General features: G+C 44.5%; 1 protein-coding gene across 9 annotated transcripts in view; it reads right to left on the bottom strand.

Annotated features, from left to right (window-relative positions):
• Positions 1–18,620, bottom strand: part of HFM1 (helicase for meiosis 1) — a 984,377-nt gene that overhangs the window by 145,246 nt on the left and 820,511 nt on the right. For all 9 annotated transcript variants that reach the window (XM_063939911.1, XM_063939912.1, XM_063939910.1 and 6 more), the window contains 3 exons: positions 17,703–17,821; positions 6,507–6,589; positions 3,908–4,002 (listed from right to left, as the gene is read on the bottom strand). In XM_063939911.1, the coding sequence (XP_063795981.1) occupies positions 3,908–4,002; positions 6,507–6,589; positions 17,703–17,821 (297 nt within the window). The remainder of the gene's footprint in view (positions 1–3,907; positions 4,003–6,506; positions 6,590–17,702; positions 17,822–18,620) is intronic.

The raw sequence follows: 18,620 nt of genomic DNA, 5'->3' as shown, positions 1-18,620 counted from the left end.
TGTTTTGTCAGGCAGTGTTTTACTCATCACTCCCGTAAAACACTGCCTAACATTACAAATCACATCGACATCGGAAAAAAACGAATGTGGAAAACTCGGCAGCTTAGTAACTGACCGTATCAGGATTCAAAAAGTTGCAGTAAAATGCACCCGATACCATTCGAGTTCAAACACCCTTAAAAACGGCTAAAACACGAATATTAGTAAATTTTGGCCATAGTCTTTCTTCTTTCTCTTTGGCTCCGGTACTATACGGGAACCATTCTCTACTTTTCCTCTAGGAGCATCTCCAGAAGATCCGCCTACCAGGCCTTTCTTGGCCAGTCTGGAGCAATGAGAATTGCGTGAACCTTTTCCCTTTTTATTCTTTTGAGAATTCTTGGGATCAATAGAAGAGGTGGAAACAAGTACACCATCTGGTAGACCCATGGAGTCACCAGAGCGTCCACCGCCACTGCTTGTGGGTCCCTCAACCTGGAACAATAATGCGTCAGCTTCTTGTTGAGACGAGAGGCCATCATGTCGATTTGAGAATTCCCCACCGACGTGTCAAGGACTCGAACACCTGCGGGTGAAGGCCCCACTCTCCTGGGTGGAGATCGTGTCTGCTGAGGAAGTTTGCTTACCAGCTGTCTACTCACGGAATGAAGATTGCCGACAGCACCACCGCATGCCTTTCTGCCCAGAGGTGAATCTTTGTTACCTCTGACATTGCTGCTCTGCTCTTCGTTCCGCCCTGTCGGTTTATGTATGTTACTGCCGACACATTGTCCAACTGAACTTGAATGGCGTGATCTTGAAGAAGATGTGACGCCTGTAGAAGGGTGTTGTATATGGCCCTTAACTCCAGAATGTTGATTGGAAGAATGGTTTCCTGACATGACCATTTTCCTTGGAACTGTTCCCCCTGGGTTACTGCTCCCCAACCTCTGAGGCTTGCATCTGTGGTTAGCAGAATCCAATTCTGAATCCCGAACCTTCGACCTTCAGTCAGGTGAGAAGTCTGAAGCCACAACAGAAGAGAAATCTTGGCTTTCGGTGACAGACGTATCCTCTGTGTGCATGTGAAGATGCGATCCGGACCATTTGTCCAACAGAACCAGCTGGAAGGGCCTTGCATGAAACCTTCCGTACTGCAGAGCCTCGTAAGAGGCTACCATCTTCCCCAGAAGGCAAATGCATAGGTGCACCGATATCCGGGTTAGTTTTAGAACATCCCGCACCATCGACTGGAGTACCAATGCCTTTTCCAATGGAAGGAATATCTTCTGTTCCTCCGTATCCAGTGTCATCCCCAGGAACGGAAGCCTCCATGTTGGTTCCAGGTGGGATTTTGGTAGGTTCAGAATCCACCTGTGATCCTGGAGTAGCCGGGTTGAGAGGGCAATGTTGTCCAACAACCTCTGCCTGGATGGTGCTTTTAACAGCTGATCGTCCAGGTACGGTATAATGTTCACTCCTTGCTTGTGGAGTAGAAACATCATCTCTGCCATTACCTTGGGGAATACCCTCGGTGCCGTGGAGAGGCCAAATGGCAGGGCCTGGAACTGGTAGTGACAGTCCTGTAGTGCAAACCGTAGATAAGCCTGATGAGGCAGACAAATCGGAATATGAAGGTACGCATCCTTGATGTCTAGAGACCCCAGAAATTCCCCCTCCTCCAGACCTGAGATCACCACTCTCAGAGCTCCATCTTGAATTTGAAGTACGGGTTCAGTGACTTGAGGTTTAAAATGGGCCTTACCGAACCATCTGGTTTAGGTACCACAAACAGGTTGGAGCAATAACCTTTGTTTTGTGGTTGAAGTGGAACTGGGACAATGACCTGAGTTTGTACCAGTTTCTGAATTGCTTTCTGTAAAGTCATACTTGCTTCTAGAGAAGCTGGTAAGCCTGATTTGAAGAATCTGTGAGGTGGGAGTTCCTGAAACTCCAGTCTGTAACCCTGGGCGATAAGATCTTTGACCCAGGGATCCTGGCATGATGTTGCCCAAATGTCACTAAAATAACGTAACCGGGCTCCCACCTGCCTGTCTTCCAGGCAGTGTGGTCCACCGTCATGAGGAAGGCTTTGAGGAAGCAGAACCGGAGGTCTGTTCCTGAGAACCTGCAGCTGCTGATTTCTGGGTTTACCTGTATTGCCTTTGAAGGCTGTAGAAGAACCTTTGGATTTAACCTTAAATTTCGCTGTCCGAAAGCAGAGTTGGAGCAGAGTAGGTTTTCCTAGCTGGGGGTGCTGCGGAAGGCAGGTACGTAGACTTACCCGCCGTAACCTTGGATATCCATGTATCCAGTTCATTTCCAAAAAGAGCCTCACCTTTCCACGCCTTTCCTGGAATCTGCATCCGCAGTCCACTGGCGTAGCCACAAGCCCCTGCGAACTGACACTGCCATGGCAGTGGTGCGTCCTGAATATGCTGTAGGAGTAAAATTATCCCCCCCTGGGTAAGGAATCTAACCCGTCAATTAGATTACCTGATTACCTGACCATTTAGCAATGGCCCTAGTGATCCATGCACAAGCAATAGTGGGTCTCTGGACCACCCCAGCAGCCATGTATAGGGATTTGAGAGTGGTCTTAATCTTGCGGTCAGCCGTGTCCTTTAAGGATGCTGCCCCAGGAACAAGTAAGACTTTCTTACGTGACAACCTAAATACCGATGCATCCACAATCGGCTGGTTTTCCCTTTTCTTTCGTGGTGGGGCGTGCGAATGGTTCCCTCAGGAGCTCAATGTCCTGTCAGCGGGGAACGGAACCATTAACCCTATAGGAGGTTGGGCCGTTCTCCCCCCCCCCCCCCCCCTTAAAGTCCCACGAAGCAGGCAGACTGGTGCCAACAAGACCTGCCTGAAAATAAGTTAAATAACAAGTCGAATATAAATGCAGAAAACTCCTCAGGAGCTTCCCTAACCATGACCGACTCCTCCGTGCACATTTTCTAAACTGTCTGGTAGGAGGGGCATAGAGGGAGGAGCCAGTGCACACTATTGATTTCTTAAAGTGCCCAAGGCTCCTAGTGGACCCGTCTATACCCCATGGTACTAATGTGGATCCCAGTATCCTCTAGGACGTAAGTACTACTTTATTAATCACCTAGCTACTTACCACCCCTCTACACAGAAGCTCTCCCTGATTCCCAGGAGAGTAGGAACCCTCCTAATCCCGACCCACCTAACTGGTTAAATGGCCAAATTAGTAAATACTGTATGAGCAAACACTTTTCTAATAGCGTGCAATGGTGTTTACATACTATGCGATTCGTTCCGTGGGCAATATCACATAGTGTTTCACCTCCTGGCCCAGGCCACCGACATTGTGCGTACACACTAAGTGATTTTGTTAATTATATTGCTCAGTGATGTCATGCTGCGGACAGCCCATGCATGCAGTTTTAGACGATATGTCTAAATTGAGCTGCATGCACAGCCAATAGCGGGAGACGATAACGATGTGTAGTCCCGTGCATTGTTCATCGTCCTTAGCATACACACTGGATGATATTACAAACAATATCACTCAGAAGGGGAAAAATTAGCAATATCAATTGCTCAATTTTATTTTATTACTGTATGTATTATCAATTGTAAAGCAATGCAGAGTATGCTGGCACTATATAAATGAATTTTAATAATTGTTTTTTTTATGATCTACACATTAAATTAAATGTTAATCCACATAATAGTATCGGACAGATATATGTGTTCGTCTATAATTTCTTATTGGATGAATTGCGCAGTATGAAAGTAACTAGTTATCTTATGATAAAATTAAGTGTATATAATGGAACAATTTCACAGCCACATTTTATTATTGTTCATAGCAACATCATTAGCTCATCCAATCACTCCAAACAGATGTACAGTACACTGTATTGCATATTACTACTGTATCTTAGCTCCAACCTACGTGCGCCATCTTGTGGTTGTTCTGTATAACTTCTTGTACTATGAAAAGGTTCTTGTTGCAATACTGCTTGTTCAGGAGCTGTCAGATGTGTATACCTTTATGGGGGACCAGAGAGTATCAGAAAACAGTAAATATGACATTACTAAAAAATAAAATTAAAAAAAATTAACAGTATTTTTGGCACATATCCACAATGATTACTTATGTGTATAGTAGCTTATGGAATAATTTTAAAATAATACATTTATGTTGAACATTCACTCGGCTTTTGAGTGTCTGGTGGCCACAAAGCACTGCCTCTATGAGAAGACCACATATACTAGTACAGTACATCACTTTCAGAGAACGCAATGTTCTCCTTGGGTGGGTCCTGATGTTATATAGGGGAACTCAAGTGAGTCTAAATGCAAGGGCTGTGACTACAGAACCAGTCAAAGAGGCTGGCGGAAGAACCCAGCTGAGCCAGTACAAATGTAATAAATATTATATTATTTGGACATTTTTAATATTTACTGAGTTTTAAACTCAAGTAGAAACCATAGGCTCCGGAAACTGCTTAAGCCAGGGTTTGTGAAATCCAGTGTTCAATTATCAACAGGTTGGGTGTTGAAGATATACACAAAGAAATGTAGATTCATTTATTTATTTGACTGGGACAATAACTATCCAACCTATTCCAAATATAAAAATCATCCAAATATAAGGTGTACATGAAAGATTTATGAAGCCTTTTTTCATTTATTTTGGTGCTACTAAATACGGATATTTTAAAACATCCAATACAATAAACTGTACCCTTACTCCCAGTAGATGCGCATTCAGAGAAAACCCACAGAACATGCATAACTGTTTGAATTAATGGGATATTGTATGTAACTAAGTCAAATCAATGACACCCACATACGATTCCTGCTCATATGGGCCCTACACACTTTGCGATCCGAGCTGCCCGACGACGGATGCGGCCGACAGACGACCGGCAGCGGGGGGGGGGGGGGGAGTGAAGTTTCTTCGCTCCCCCCGTCACCTGGCTCCATAGCAGTGCAGGCAAATATGGACGAGATCGTCCATATTGGGCTGCATGAACAAGCGACGGGGCACCAGTGACGAACGAGCATCGTTCATCGCTGGTGCCTCCACACCGAAAGATATGAATGGCATCTTGTTAATTGATGAACGAGATTGTTCAGTATTATCGCCCAGTGTGTAGTACCCATTAGATCTTATAAGCTATCTAATGATTCTTAAGAAAGCAAAGTGCAGGAGTTAAAAATATTAGCCACAACCGTATCACTCAACAAGTGTAAACAATAGCATCACTCACAGAGAGACTACTCAAAGGAAAGCAGCACATCACTGCCTCACTCTGACATAAATGCAAATATGTGAAAGAAAAATTTAAAAAAACACCAGAATTACCACATACCTCAAAGGACCTGACATCAATCCTGACCAAAGATGACTGGTACAATGATGATCTCTCAAAGAACTTGTACTTACCTGAGCAGCTACTTTAGAATGCAAAACAGCAAATATGTTTTCTTTACAACATGAACCACTCTTCAAGTGACAGTACTCATTAATGTCCAACTGTTTAAACAGTCTATTCCAGTGGTTCCCAAACGTGGTTTTCAATGCACCCCAACAGTCCAGAGTTTTAACAATATCCATGCTTAGGCAAAGGTGACTTAATTAGAACCTCAGTTGGATTATACCATCTGTGCACAAGCAGAGATATCCCTAAACCTGGAGTGTTGTGGTGTCTTGGGGACTGTGTTTGGGAACCACTGGCCTATTCTAAATGTTCATCTGTTTATTCACTTACACTGTTATCCAGTTAAATGTTTATTCATTAAAAATACTTCAAATTAAACAGCCTGTTCTGAATTATTGTATCCTCCTATCCTGTATCCGTTTCACATCATGTCCATGTAGAACTATTTTGTCACAACAGTAACCATTTTATAAGATACATATACCGCTCTTGGGTGTGCGGTCCCGTTCTGATATACACACACCATGGGTGGTTAACCACACCAAGGCATGCGTATATCAGAGCATAACCGCTCACTCAAGAGTGGTATCAGGGCCATCTTAATGTATGGGCTCATTGGGCAGCTGCCATTGGGCCCATGATTCTAGGGGCCTTCAAGCATGGGTTGGTACAATCAGAGTAACCAGGCATTATTCTCTTCCTGCCTCACAGCCTTCAGTCATACAGTGAATGGCTGTCAGTATGATGACTGGTTGATGTCTGGAGCTATCCACCAGAGTGCTGACAGCTATTCAATGTATAGAAGCGTGTGGAGAGATGGCACAGGAGGGGTATGTGGAGAGATGGCACAGGAGGGGTATGTGGAGAGATGGCACAGGAGGGGTATATTATTTCTTATTTATTTTACATGCATGAATGAGTGGGTAGGTTCCCCAATGCATTGCTTTGCCAGGGCCTACAATGCTGCTAAGATGGCCCTGAGTGGTATATCCATATCCATTACACACACAAGTGCAGGGACACACGGACCTGCGCGCGCACACACACACACACACATATAATGTATATTTATTGCTGATTAGACTATAAGTTGTAATGTATTACCGAGAAAAGGCTGTCATAGGACCTTTAGGTTTGAAGACAAACTTCTGTAGACTCATGCTTTTTGCCTCACTTTGCATCTGCATCTAGGGAATATAATGTTTTATTGTATAAAATAAGAAATAGCCATGTGAACTATGGAATAATGGGAAACACAAACAGAAATTTAATTGAGATTAGTTGATGTAATGATGTATCACCATGGAGAAAATAAAAAACGAAAAAAAATTATTAACTGTTATTTTTATAACGCACATATATTCCGTAGCTCTTTGCAGGAAATATTTAGCCATGCACATTGGTTCCTGCCTCAGTGGAGGAACCATATATTCCCTATCACATAAACAGACACATACACACTTTTGGGTTGTACGTTCTTAAAGTAGAAAACCCACACACAGATGTGGACAACATACAATCTCCTCACACATAGGGCCATGAGCATCTTCTAATATCATAGAAGAGGAAACTCACTATAGAAGGTAATATGGTAGATGTTTCCTTTTGCTTTACGTAGGGCATGTGGAACATACTGGTAAGTATATTTACACATTGGAGTCTAGGGGGTTGATTCATCAGAATAGAATCCCTAAATTCTGTGAAAATTGTACATTTTCACAGGATTTTGAGCTCTTGCCTATTTAACAAAGCCCTTCTCCTGGTGCCATTCATGCACTGAACACTTTCTGCAATGCTTCTGCAAAGCATGGGAAAGACTATCATAGGACAGGTAACTAACACTTTACTAGAATCTGGAACTGGAAATCCGAGTTCAAGCTTCCCATACCAGTGTACATGCGCGAGTCGATAATTGAGGCCACACATGCTCCCTGGCATCTAACTGGCCTGACAAGCTGTGAGATTTCAGCCAGTGTCACAGGAACCTCAACATCACTCATCTCCCCTTGTGATTTTTTAAATAAAATTGCGGTAAATAAGGTTTTCACTGTATAAATTCTTCTTTCTGAAGGTCTGCCCTAAACACATGTACATGCACACACGAGTGTTAATTTTTGTTAGGAACCAATTAACCTACCAGTATAATTTTGGCTAACCATTACATCATCTGTACTGCCCTGCAAATTAAAGTAATAACTGATGTTTTTGGTAAGGTCTAGGCCTGAATCAGATTTGTACGCAAACTTGATGGTCTACTTACAAATCCAGTGGTTTGGGGTCTGTGTATGTGCAGAACAGATCCTGTGAAAACACCCGCAGCCCCCCCTTAGCCACAGCATGATTGACATGCTGTGGTGTTGGGGGGGCAGAGACCGGGTCCGTTTTACAAAATGGGGGCATGTTGCTCCCATTTTTTAGGTGTAAACAAAAATAGAAAAAAATAGTGTATTGCGCTAGATGTACTAATTGATAAATACAAATAGGTGTCTGCTTTGACTTCACACACTTATAGGAACTTGCTTGTTAATTTATATGATAAGTTGAATAAAATTTAACACAAATACAACACACAATTAAACTTGTATGCACAGATGGTAAAATCAATTCATATATTACCACCACACTGATAGAGAGCGCACTGAACAAAATAATTAACCATAAATATATAGCAACACTGTACGTTGGAGTCACTAAACAGACCCGCCTGGTCTGTTAATAAAGTGCAACAAAACTGCAACAATAGCAGGTGCCTGTGGGAAATTGGTAACACAGTTTCTCCTTTACTGTGTTACCAATTTCCCACAGGCACCTGCTATTGTTGCAGTTTTGTTGCACTTTATTAACAGACCAGGCGGGTCTGTTTAGTGACTCCAACATACAGTGTTGCTATATATTTATAGTTAATTATTTTATTTAGTGCGCTCTCTATCAGTGTGGTGGTAATATATGAATTGATTTTACCATCTGTGCATACAGGTTTAATTGTGTGTTGTATTTGTGTTAAACTTTATTAAACTTATCATATAAATTAACAAGCAAGTTCCTATAAGTGTGTGAAGTCAAAGCAGACACCTATTTGTATTTATCAATTAGTACATCTAGCGCAATAAACTATTTTTTTCTATTTTTGTTTCTGTGGCTTTGGGGATTTTGCCAATCCTTTAGTGTATGCAGCTGATGTCTAAATCAATTAACTAATTAATTTCTTTATTATTTATTCTTATTGGTTATTTGCGCCGGGAATTGGGGTGATCTCACCTCTAAAATTGTCCCATTTTTTAGATGTGCCAGGCCCAGGACCCTATTCCAACAGGTTCATCTAAGCAAGCGTTGGCTTACGCAGACTGGCCAAGGGCTGCTACCATGGTGAGCCATTACCGATGGTCACGATGGTAGTCTGATGCTGCATCCTCAGATGCAACACTCGGATATCACAGATGCTGGCAGTAGGTGTTTATTATACAGGCATCTCCTGCTGAATTTGCAGCTCAGCAATACCTTACAAATCAGAATCAGACCCTAGGTGTATGTTGCCACCATGTTGCAATTTTAGGTCTAACTTGAATCATTGCTACTGTTACTGATCATTTAGACTTTCATAGAAGATAGTCCACAAAATATATGATGTATTTCAGCTACTAAAGCTATATTTAAGGTCTGATGCTTATATTTCAAAATAAACATAATGTTATCTATATGATAAACTGATCAACTAAGATTTTTTTATTTGTGCTGTAGACATCGGGCCTGATTCAGAGATGTACCCAATGCCGATATTTACAGAGTTAAGTGATTGCACTGCACAGGTGCCACTGCGCCAAAGTACCATAGCAATGTCGCTTGCAAAGAGGATTATTTGCAAAGTGATTAATAGTCAGGGAATATTTGAGGGAAGTTAATGGGAGAGTGGAGACAAAAAGGAGATTTATGGTAGACTTACCATGGGTAAATCTCTTTCTGCGAGGTACACTGGATTCCACAGGGAATACATCGAGGTGTAGAGTTGGATCTTGATCCGAGGCACCAACAGGCTAAAGCTTTGACTGTTCCCAGGATGCATTACACCGCCTCCTCTATAACCCTACCTCCAGGCACTGGAGCTCAGTTTCGTTAACCAGTCCAATGTAGTAGCAGGTAAAAGAGATGGTAGATGTTAGTCACATAGAGCCACATTCTCACGACAGGAGAAGGTACTAGCAGCTAATGCCATACAAACCCAAAGAAGCTAAGTGCATTAGGGTGGGCACCCTGTGGAATCCAGTGTACCTCGCAGAAGGAGATTTAACCATGGTAAGTCTACCATAAATCTCCTTTTCTGCAGCGGGGTACACTGGGATTCCACAGGGATTACATTGGGAATATCCTAAAGCAGTTCCTCATGGGAGGGGATGTACTGTAGCGGGCACAAGAACCCGGCGTCCAAAGGAAGCATCCTGGGAGGCGGAAGTATCAAAGGCATAGAACCTGATGAACGTGTTCACTTGCACAATTGTTCAGTGGACGCGCCTCGGTGGGTCGCCCAAGAAGATCCAACAGACCAAGTAGAATGGGCTTTAATAGCAGCAGGAGCTGGGAGTCCAGCCTGCGCATAGGCTTGTGCAATTACCATTCTAATCCATCTGGCCAATGTTTGCTTATTTGCAGGCCAGCCACGTTTGTGAAAACCAAAAAGTATAAAAAGGGTATCTGACCTCCTGAGGGAGGCAGTCCTCTTGACGTAAATACGGAGAGCCCGTACCACATCCAAAGACTGCTCTTTGGAGGACAAACCAGAAGAGATAAAGGCCGGAATCACAATCTCTTGGTTAAGATGAAAAGATGATACCATCTTAGGTAGATAACCAGGGCGAGTTCGATGAACTGCCCGGTCACAGTGAAAAATCAGAAAGGGTGGACGACAGGACAAAGCGCCTAAGTCCAACACCCTCCTAGCAGAGGCAATAGCCAGTAAAAACATGACCTTAAGTGTAAGACATTTAAGATCCACAGACTCAAGAGGTTCAAATGGAGACTCTTGCAGGGCATTTAAGACAACTGACAGATCCCATGGAGCCACAGGAGGGACATAAGAAGTCTGAATCCGTAAAACAACCTGAGTGAAAGTATGAACGTCAGGAATAGACGCAATTTTCCTCTGAAACCACACCGACAAGGCAGATATATGAACCTTGATATATCGAAGGCCTAAATTTAGGCCTTGTTGTAGAAAAGACAAAAGCCTAGAAGTTCTGAACGAATAGGCATCATAATTCTTAGCAGCACACCATGTGAAGAGTTCCAGACCCTGTAATAAGTCCGTGCAGAAGCCGGTTTGCGGGCCTTCAACATAGTTTAAATAACCACCCCAGATAATCCCTTGGCCCTCAGGAGTGAAGCTTCAAGAGCCATGCCATCAAAGCCAGTCTGGCCAGGTGCGGATAGACACAAGGGCCCTGAACAAGGAGGTCTGGGCATTGAGGAAGCAGAAGAGGACACTCTATCGATAGACCCTGCAGGTCTGAGAACCAATGCTGTCTGGGCCACACTGGAGCGACTAGAAGTAGTATTCCTCTTTCTTGCTTGAACTTCCATAGTACCCTGCGCAGGAGTGACACTGGAGGGAACACGTATGGCAGCCAAAAGTTCCATGGAATTGCCAGTGCGTCCACGAATGCTGCTTGAGGGTCCCTTGTCCTTGATCCGAAGACCGGAACCTTGTGATTGTGTCGAGACGCCATCAGGTATACATCTGGTAGGCTCCACTTGTCCACTAGGAATTGAAAGACTTCTGGATGAAGACTCCACTCTCCGGCGTGAACGTCCTGACGACTGAGAAAATCTGCTTCCCAGTTGAGGACTCCGGGAATGAACACTGCCGATATTGCTGGCAGATGGCGTTCCACCAAACGGAGGATTTCTGATACTTCCAGCATTGACATGCGGCTTCGAGTGCCACCTTGATGATTTATGTACGTTGGCTGGTTGTACTTGAACAGGCCTGTTCTGTACTAGAGGCAGGGCCAGTGTCAATGCATTGAACACTGCCCGCAATTCCAGAATGTTTATCGGGAGGAGAAATTTCTCCCTGGTCCACCGATCCTAGAGAGAGTGTTGCTCCGACACCGCGCCCCAACCCTGCAGACTGGCATCCGTTGTCAAGAGGACCCAGTTGGAGATCCAGAAGGGACAGCCCCTGATCTACTGTTGGTCCTGTAGCCACCAGCTCAGTGAAAGACGAACCTCCGGAGTCAAGGAGATCATTGGAGACCTGATCCGATGAGGCACCGTTCCACTTGGAGACAAAAACAATCATTGGTTGTGTGTGTCCAGTAGTACCCCCAGGTGCACCATGCTCCGAGCAGGGACCAGCGAGGACTTTTCCAGTTGATGAGCCACCAGTGGGCTTGTAGGAATTGTACCGTTAGTTCCAGATGACTGAGGAGAACCTCTTGGGAGTTCACCAGGATCAGCAAGTCATCCAGATACGGCAGAATCCTGATTCCCTGACAGCAGAGAAGAGCCGTCATCACGGCCATGACCTTGGTGAAGATCCGAGGGGCCGTGGACAATCCAAAAGGCAGTGCCTGGAATTGATAATGTAGATTGCCAATAGCAAACCGCAGATATTGCTGATGTGACATGGCAATAGGTATGTGCAGGTAAGCATCCTGTATGTCCAAGGATACCATATACTCTTTGGGTTCCAAAGCCAGCACTATAGAGAGCAGAGTTTCCATATGGAATTTGGATACTCCCACAAACATGTTCAATGATCTGAGGTTGAGTATAGGCTGGAAGGACCCATTTGGCTTCGGAACTAGAAACAGGGTCGAATAGTATCCCCTGCCTCTCTGAGACAGAGGTACTGGTACTACCACTCCTGTATCCAGGAGGGATTGTACAACCAGGTGTAGAGCTTGCGCTTTTAATGGATCCACATGGATAACCGTTGTGCAAAACTGGCGAGGGGGTCGTCTCTTGAAAGAGATTGTGTACCCGTGAGAGACAACTTCCCGCACCCAGGCATCCGAAGTGGTCTTTAACCAGGCCTGGGCGAATTGCAGAAGTCAGCCTCCCTCCCTGGGGTCCCCCAGGGGGAGGCCCGCCCCGTCATATGGCAGGCTTGTCTTGTTTGGAAGCAGGCTGTCGGGCGGCTCAGGATTGTTTAGATTTAGGTTTACTGGTTTTAGAAGCACGAGCCTGTCTCGGATACGCCTGACCCTTTGCTTTTCCTGGAGGTTGAAAGGAATGAAAGGTGGTACTCTTAGCCTTCGGAGTAGAAGGATTAGTATTTGGGAGACACGCAGTCTTGGCAGTAGCCAAGTCAGTTACAATCTTATTCAGAACCTCCCCAAATAGGATGTCTCCCTTAAAAGGGAGCACCTCCAAGGTATTTTTGGAGACCAGGTCCACCTTCCAGGACCTCAACCACATAATTCGACGAGCCAGGATAGACGTAGTAGATTCCTTGGCCGCCATTACACCGGCATCAGAGGCCGCCTCCTGAATATCATTCCTGACGTATGTCAATTAAGTGGTCAGAATGTGGTAAGACTACCTTCGCAACCTTCTGACATTTGAACTTATCAGGTTTCTTAGACACAGTTGTAGGCTCAATGTCATCATCTATTTGAAGAATTAGCTTAATAGCCTCCACTAGGTCAGGAACATCAACCTGGGTTGTAGATTCCTCATCAGAAGCAACTGTATCAGTGTCTGGCGGATCAGTATATTCCCCATCCTCATCGGAAGAATTATCCAAAATATTAGTGGATTGTGAGGAAGAAATGGCCCTTTTAGATGACCCCTTGGCCCCAGAGGGTCATGGGGTAGACTTTTGTCTAACCAAGGACTGAGTTAATTGTTGTAATTGGGTAGACAGAGTATCCGCCCAGGACGGATTAACTACAGTGACAATATCTGGCTGCAATGGCACTGGGGGTCCCACAGGGTGCATAAGACGTGTCACAAGTGTACTCAGCATACTTGAGAACGCTGCCCAAGGTGGGTCCTGATTGGCCACAGGTGCTGCAGGTTGACTGGGTGTATGGCACTCAGCGCTGAACCAGAAGCTGAACCTTCCCCTCAGGTAAATCCGTGGTACCAGTACTGCAGGATGCAGAAGTATCCGCGGATTTCCCACCCTGTGTAGCAGACATTATAAGGAATGTAGCCTTAGGGCGTAACAGTACAATATAGCCATACACAATACCTGCAAAAAAAACCTATGTTATGTGACAATAAACACAGGACACAAAAAAGAGGATTTAAGTGGTATGAGGTGACTGAAACACACAGTAAAAATACCAAATTGTATATTCTGTGTAACACTACATATATACATGGGACCCTGACGCACCTAGCCCCTCAGGGCACAGAATATAGTGATAGCAATATGTGATACAGGAGAATGGAATCCCACACAACAGCTACAGGCACACTCAGTCACATGTATAATGCAGAAGTTATTACATATAAACAATAAAACTGCACTTGACTAGTAATTTACATACAATTACCGTATATACTCGAGTATAAGTCGACCCGAATATAAGCCGAGGCATCTAATTTTACCACAAAAACCTGGGAAAACTTACTGACTCGAGTATAAGTCTAGGGTGGGAAATGCAGCTCTAGCCGTACACAGCCCTCATACTGCCAGATATGCCCCCACAGTGCCAGATATGCCCTCATACTGCCAGATATGCCCCCACAGTGCCATATATGTCCTCATAGTGACAGATATGCCCCCACAGTGCCAGATATGCCCTCATACTGCCAGATATGCCCCCACAGTGCCAGATATGCCCTCATACTGCCAGATATGCCCCCACAGTGCCAGATATGCCCTCATAGTGCCAGATATGCCCCCACAGTGCCAGATATGCCCTCATAGTGCCAGATATGCCCCCACAGTGCCAGATATGCCGTCATAGTGCCAGATATGCCCCCACAGTGCCAGATATGCCCTCATAGTGCCAGATATTCCCCCTCAGTGCCACATTTGCCCCCCAAGTGCCAAATATGCTCCCCCAGTGCCAGTTTCAACTTACCCTCCGCCGCTCCCACGCTGTTTTGTGAAGGAGGGACATGTAGGGCACAGCGCGCGCCTCTCCTGTGTCCCTCCTGCGTCTCCGGCGGCAGCGGCGTGTGTGTGTTAAATTAAGTGCCGGTTCGTGAGCCAATCAGAGCTCACGAATGGGTACTTCATTTAATAGACCCGCCGCTGCCTCCGGAGACGCAGGAGGGACACAGGAGAGGCGCGCGCTGTGCCCTCCGTGTCCCTCCTTCCCACTGACTCGAGTACAAGCTGAGGGGGCTTTTTCAGCACACAAAAAAAGTGCTGAAAAAGTCGGCTTATACTCGAGTATATACAGTATGTATGAGTATAGATAGAACAATGCACAGTAGATACTGGATGTATATCACAGAATACTTGTATTAAATATTCAGATAGCAGTACACTTGTTATTAACTAACACTGTCTAAAATGACATGTAGAATACTTAAGTGCCTGTAAATGCACAGCGCTGATGAGTGATGAGACAGGCGGCTTTACAGAGGAGAGCCCTGCAGTCCCGGAGATCAGCCCAGTTAGTAGTGAAGATGATGCCAAAATCTCTGTCAGGGAGTGAGGGAGAGTGAAATGCAGCTCCAGGGCGGGAACACCAGCAGTAGATGGCGCCCGGAGCTGGGGGAGGGGCTACAGGTCAGCGCCTTATCCCCTATGCTGGTCCTCACCACCGGGTACCGTGGAACCTATATCAAATGGATTTTAGTAAATCCGACCTGTGCTCCCTTGCCCTGGTGGATATAGTGGGGTCCCTGTGCAGTACAGTGTCCACGCCAGCGGCGCAGTCCGTCTCCTGGTACCGCGACCGAACTTGCGATTAACCAGCAGGTCCCACCTGGGGAACCCTCTTACCTCCTCCCTCATGTGCTGCCATGTGATCCTGGAGAGCGTCAGCGGTGGTGTGCCTGATGACCGGTGTGCCTCCACTGCAAGTACCCGGGAACCTGGCCGCGGGAGTATGCAGAGCTGCTGGGGAGGTGATAGAGCCGCAGCACAGAATGTCAGACTGACATAAATAGTACTGCGGCCCTTGAAGTCTTCTTAAAAAGCTCATTTCAGGGCTGCCTAGCGCAGCTCCACCTGTTAGTGACCTGCACTGCAGGCACCAACTTACAAACTGAGCTCCAGTGCCTGGAGGTGGGTTATAGAGGAGGCGGTGCAATGCATCCGGGGAGCAGTCAAAGCTTTAGCCTGTTGGTGCCTCAGATCAAGATCCAACTCTACACCCCGATGTATACCCTGTGGAATCCCAGTGTACCCCGCTGCAGAAATCACAGGTGTGTCGGTGGAAGGCTCAACCTCCAATCGTGATCCCTTATACACAAAACATGGTGCCAGCATCTCAATTCCCACGACCATTCTGCGTGACCGCAGAGTTACTCAGATGGGCGATTATGGAAGGCTATGCGACCACCGCTGTGTGTTTGTACACCACTGCTTGGATCTGCAATGCCATCTGTGGGAATCTTAGTACAATTCCAGGCGGCGACAGCATATTATTGCACATCCACTGAGTACGGGATGGCAGCTGCAATTGTATTAGTGGAGATCTCTGAATCAGGCCCATTGGCTGATAGCTCAGTGTTAACATTTTTAAGTGGCTTTCTCTCAGCCATAGCACATCTGCTTAATGATAAGGGGCCTAATTCAGAGTTGATTGCAGCAGCAAATTTGTTAGCAGTTAGGCAAAACCATGGCCCTCATTCCGAGTTGTTCGCTTGCAAGCTGCTTTTAGCAGCATTGCACACGCTAAGCCGCCGCCTACTGGGAGTGAATCTTAGCTTAGCAGAATTACGAACGAAAGATTCGCAATATTGCGAAAAGATTTCTCTGTGCAGTTTCTGAGTAGCTCGAGACTTACTCTTCCAGTGCGATCAGTTCAGTGCTTGTCGTTCCTGGTTTGACGTCACAAACACACCCAGCGTTCGCCCAGACACTCCCCCGTTTCTTCAGCCACTCCCGCGTTTTTCCCAGAAACGGCAGCGTTTTTTCACACACTCCCATAAAACGGTCAGTTTCCGCCCAGAAACACCCACTTCCTGTCAATCACACTCCGATCACCAGAACGAAGAAAAAACCTCGTAATGCCGTGAGTAAAATACCAATCTTCAAAGCAAATTTACTTGGCGCAGTCGCAGTGCGAACATTGCGCATGCGCAATTAGCGGAAAATCGCTGCGATGCGAAGAAAATTACAGAGCGAACAACTCGGAATTAGGGCCATGTGCACTGTAGGGGGAGCAGATATAACATGTGCAGAGACAGATTTGGGTGAGATGTGTTCAAACTGAAATTTAAATTGCAGTGTAAAAATAAAGCATCCAGTATTTACCCTGCACAGAAACAAAATAACCCACCCAAATCTAACTCTCTCTGCAAATGTTATATCTGCCCCACCTGCAGTGCACATGGTTTTGCCCAACTGTTAACAAATTTGCTGCTTCGATCAACTCTGTATTACTCCCAAAGTTGGTTAATTACAGACTTTTATATTAACTTTGTGTGCTTATCTTGTTCTACTGTATTATTATTGAGCCCATATTTCTGACCTCCTCTCCTCAAGATACAGTTGATTCTGTGGCCTATCATATCAGTTACTTATTATTTATCTGTTCCACAATGTGTTCCAACCTATAGGGGCACTGATGTTGCTGATTAAATTTATATCATTGTTGTATGCATGAATGACTCCAAAAGAATTATTTAAAAAATAAATAAATAAATGAATGGTTATTGAATGTGGTTCCAATATCTCTTTAACCTGTACAAAAACTAAGACTGTCGAACAAAAATAAAAAAATAGGTCCTGTTGCAAATATGTCAACCCATCTTTAATCTTGTAAAAGCATTATTACAGTATATAAGGTAATTATGTTCTTAAAATTATGGTAATATAGTTATAGCTTTTGTACTAGTTTGCTATCCTTTTATCATTTGCTGAAATTGAGTTCCCAGACACGAATTAAAGGAAACAATTACTGCTCTGCTGAAAGACACTGAACGCAGAGATATAACGTGAGCCGTCTCTGCCTCATAAACATCAGATACCCATCTTGTGCTGTTGTGGATGCCTCAGTGGGGATCTGCTCTTCTGCATAGCATGCTAGCTGCTTTCTCTGCATGACGTTAGTTTAACTATCCCGCTAATGTAACATTCATTAAGTAATCCATGTGCTGATGTCGCAAAAGCCATTTTATGTAATGACATGTTCTTTGAATTTCCTCATCCTACCTTTTTGATCATGTTACCTTTAGTCTCTTTACTGGTGGAGCTGATGAAACTGAATTTCGACTCCTTAGATCACTTAGATATGAAGAGAAGTTTGAATTAGTTTTATTGTCAGCCTTGTGAGAAACTCCAGTTTTACCTGTTATTTGTAAATAAACAGAATACATTTGATTGTGTAAATGTATGTCTGTCTCAGTCTGTAATTACCATATCTAAGAAGGTAAAAAACTAAATACAATGAATTACCAATTGTATCTTAAAGCAAGGTACACACTTCTCACCAACATTTTATTGTCACTAAACACATCACTGAAATGTCTGGCTGTTTAATTATTTAGCTTCAAGGTATACCAAGGCTTGGCGTTGGAATGTTTTTAGACAGTATTAAGAAAGTAAAGAACCTGCAGTAAAAATATGCAAATATAAGGAGATCATACAAACTCCACCAAGACAGGGCTCTGGTCAGATTGGCAACCATGGCACCAGCATGGCCAAGCCAGCTTCAGCCCATGAAGTTTCTTTGTATAAAAGCAAATTACTGACATCTATGTACTCTATATCTATTACTCTATATTAGTGGTTCTAAACTCCTGGGGGTAAATTTACTAAAGGTCGACTTTGGTCAATTTGTTGTTTTTTGGTGCATAAGCCACGATTTTGCTAATCGTGAATTTTCTAAGGATTAAATATCATGGAGGTCACATGTCAAATGCGACATTGCACTCACTTGAGAACAAAACACCATCGGTACAGACATACATCATCAAAATAACAATAGTATCAGTGGAAATCGCAAATTTACTAAGATTCGTCTTTGCAAAAGTGTACAAATTTGCACCACAATTACATTACAATCACACCTCAATGCACAAAATCAATGCACTGTTGTTTTTTTTAGAGCATGCTGAATGGGAAAACCATTATAAATAAGACACAAC

This window comes from Pseudophryne corroboree, chromosome 9, assembly GCF_028390025.1.
Source record: "Pseudophryne corroboree isolate aPseCor3 chromosome 9, aPseCor3.hap2, whole genome shotgun sequence".
In the NCBI taxonomy this organism is placed as follows: Eukaryota; Metazoa; Chordata; class Amphibia; order Anura; family Myobatrachidae; genus Pseudophryne; species Pseudophryne corroboree.
The sequence above is the reverse complement of the archived record's forward strand: the minus strand, read 5'-3'. Positions and strand labels throughout refer to the sequence as shown.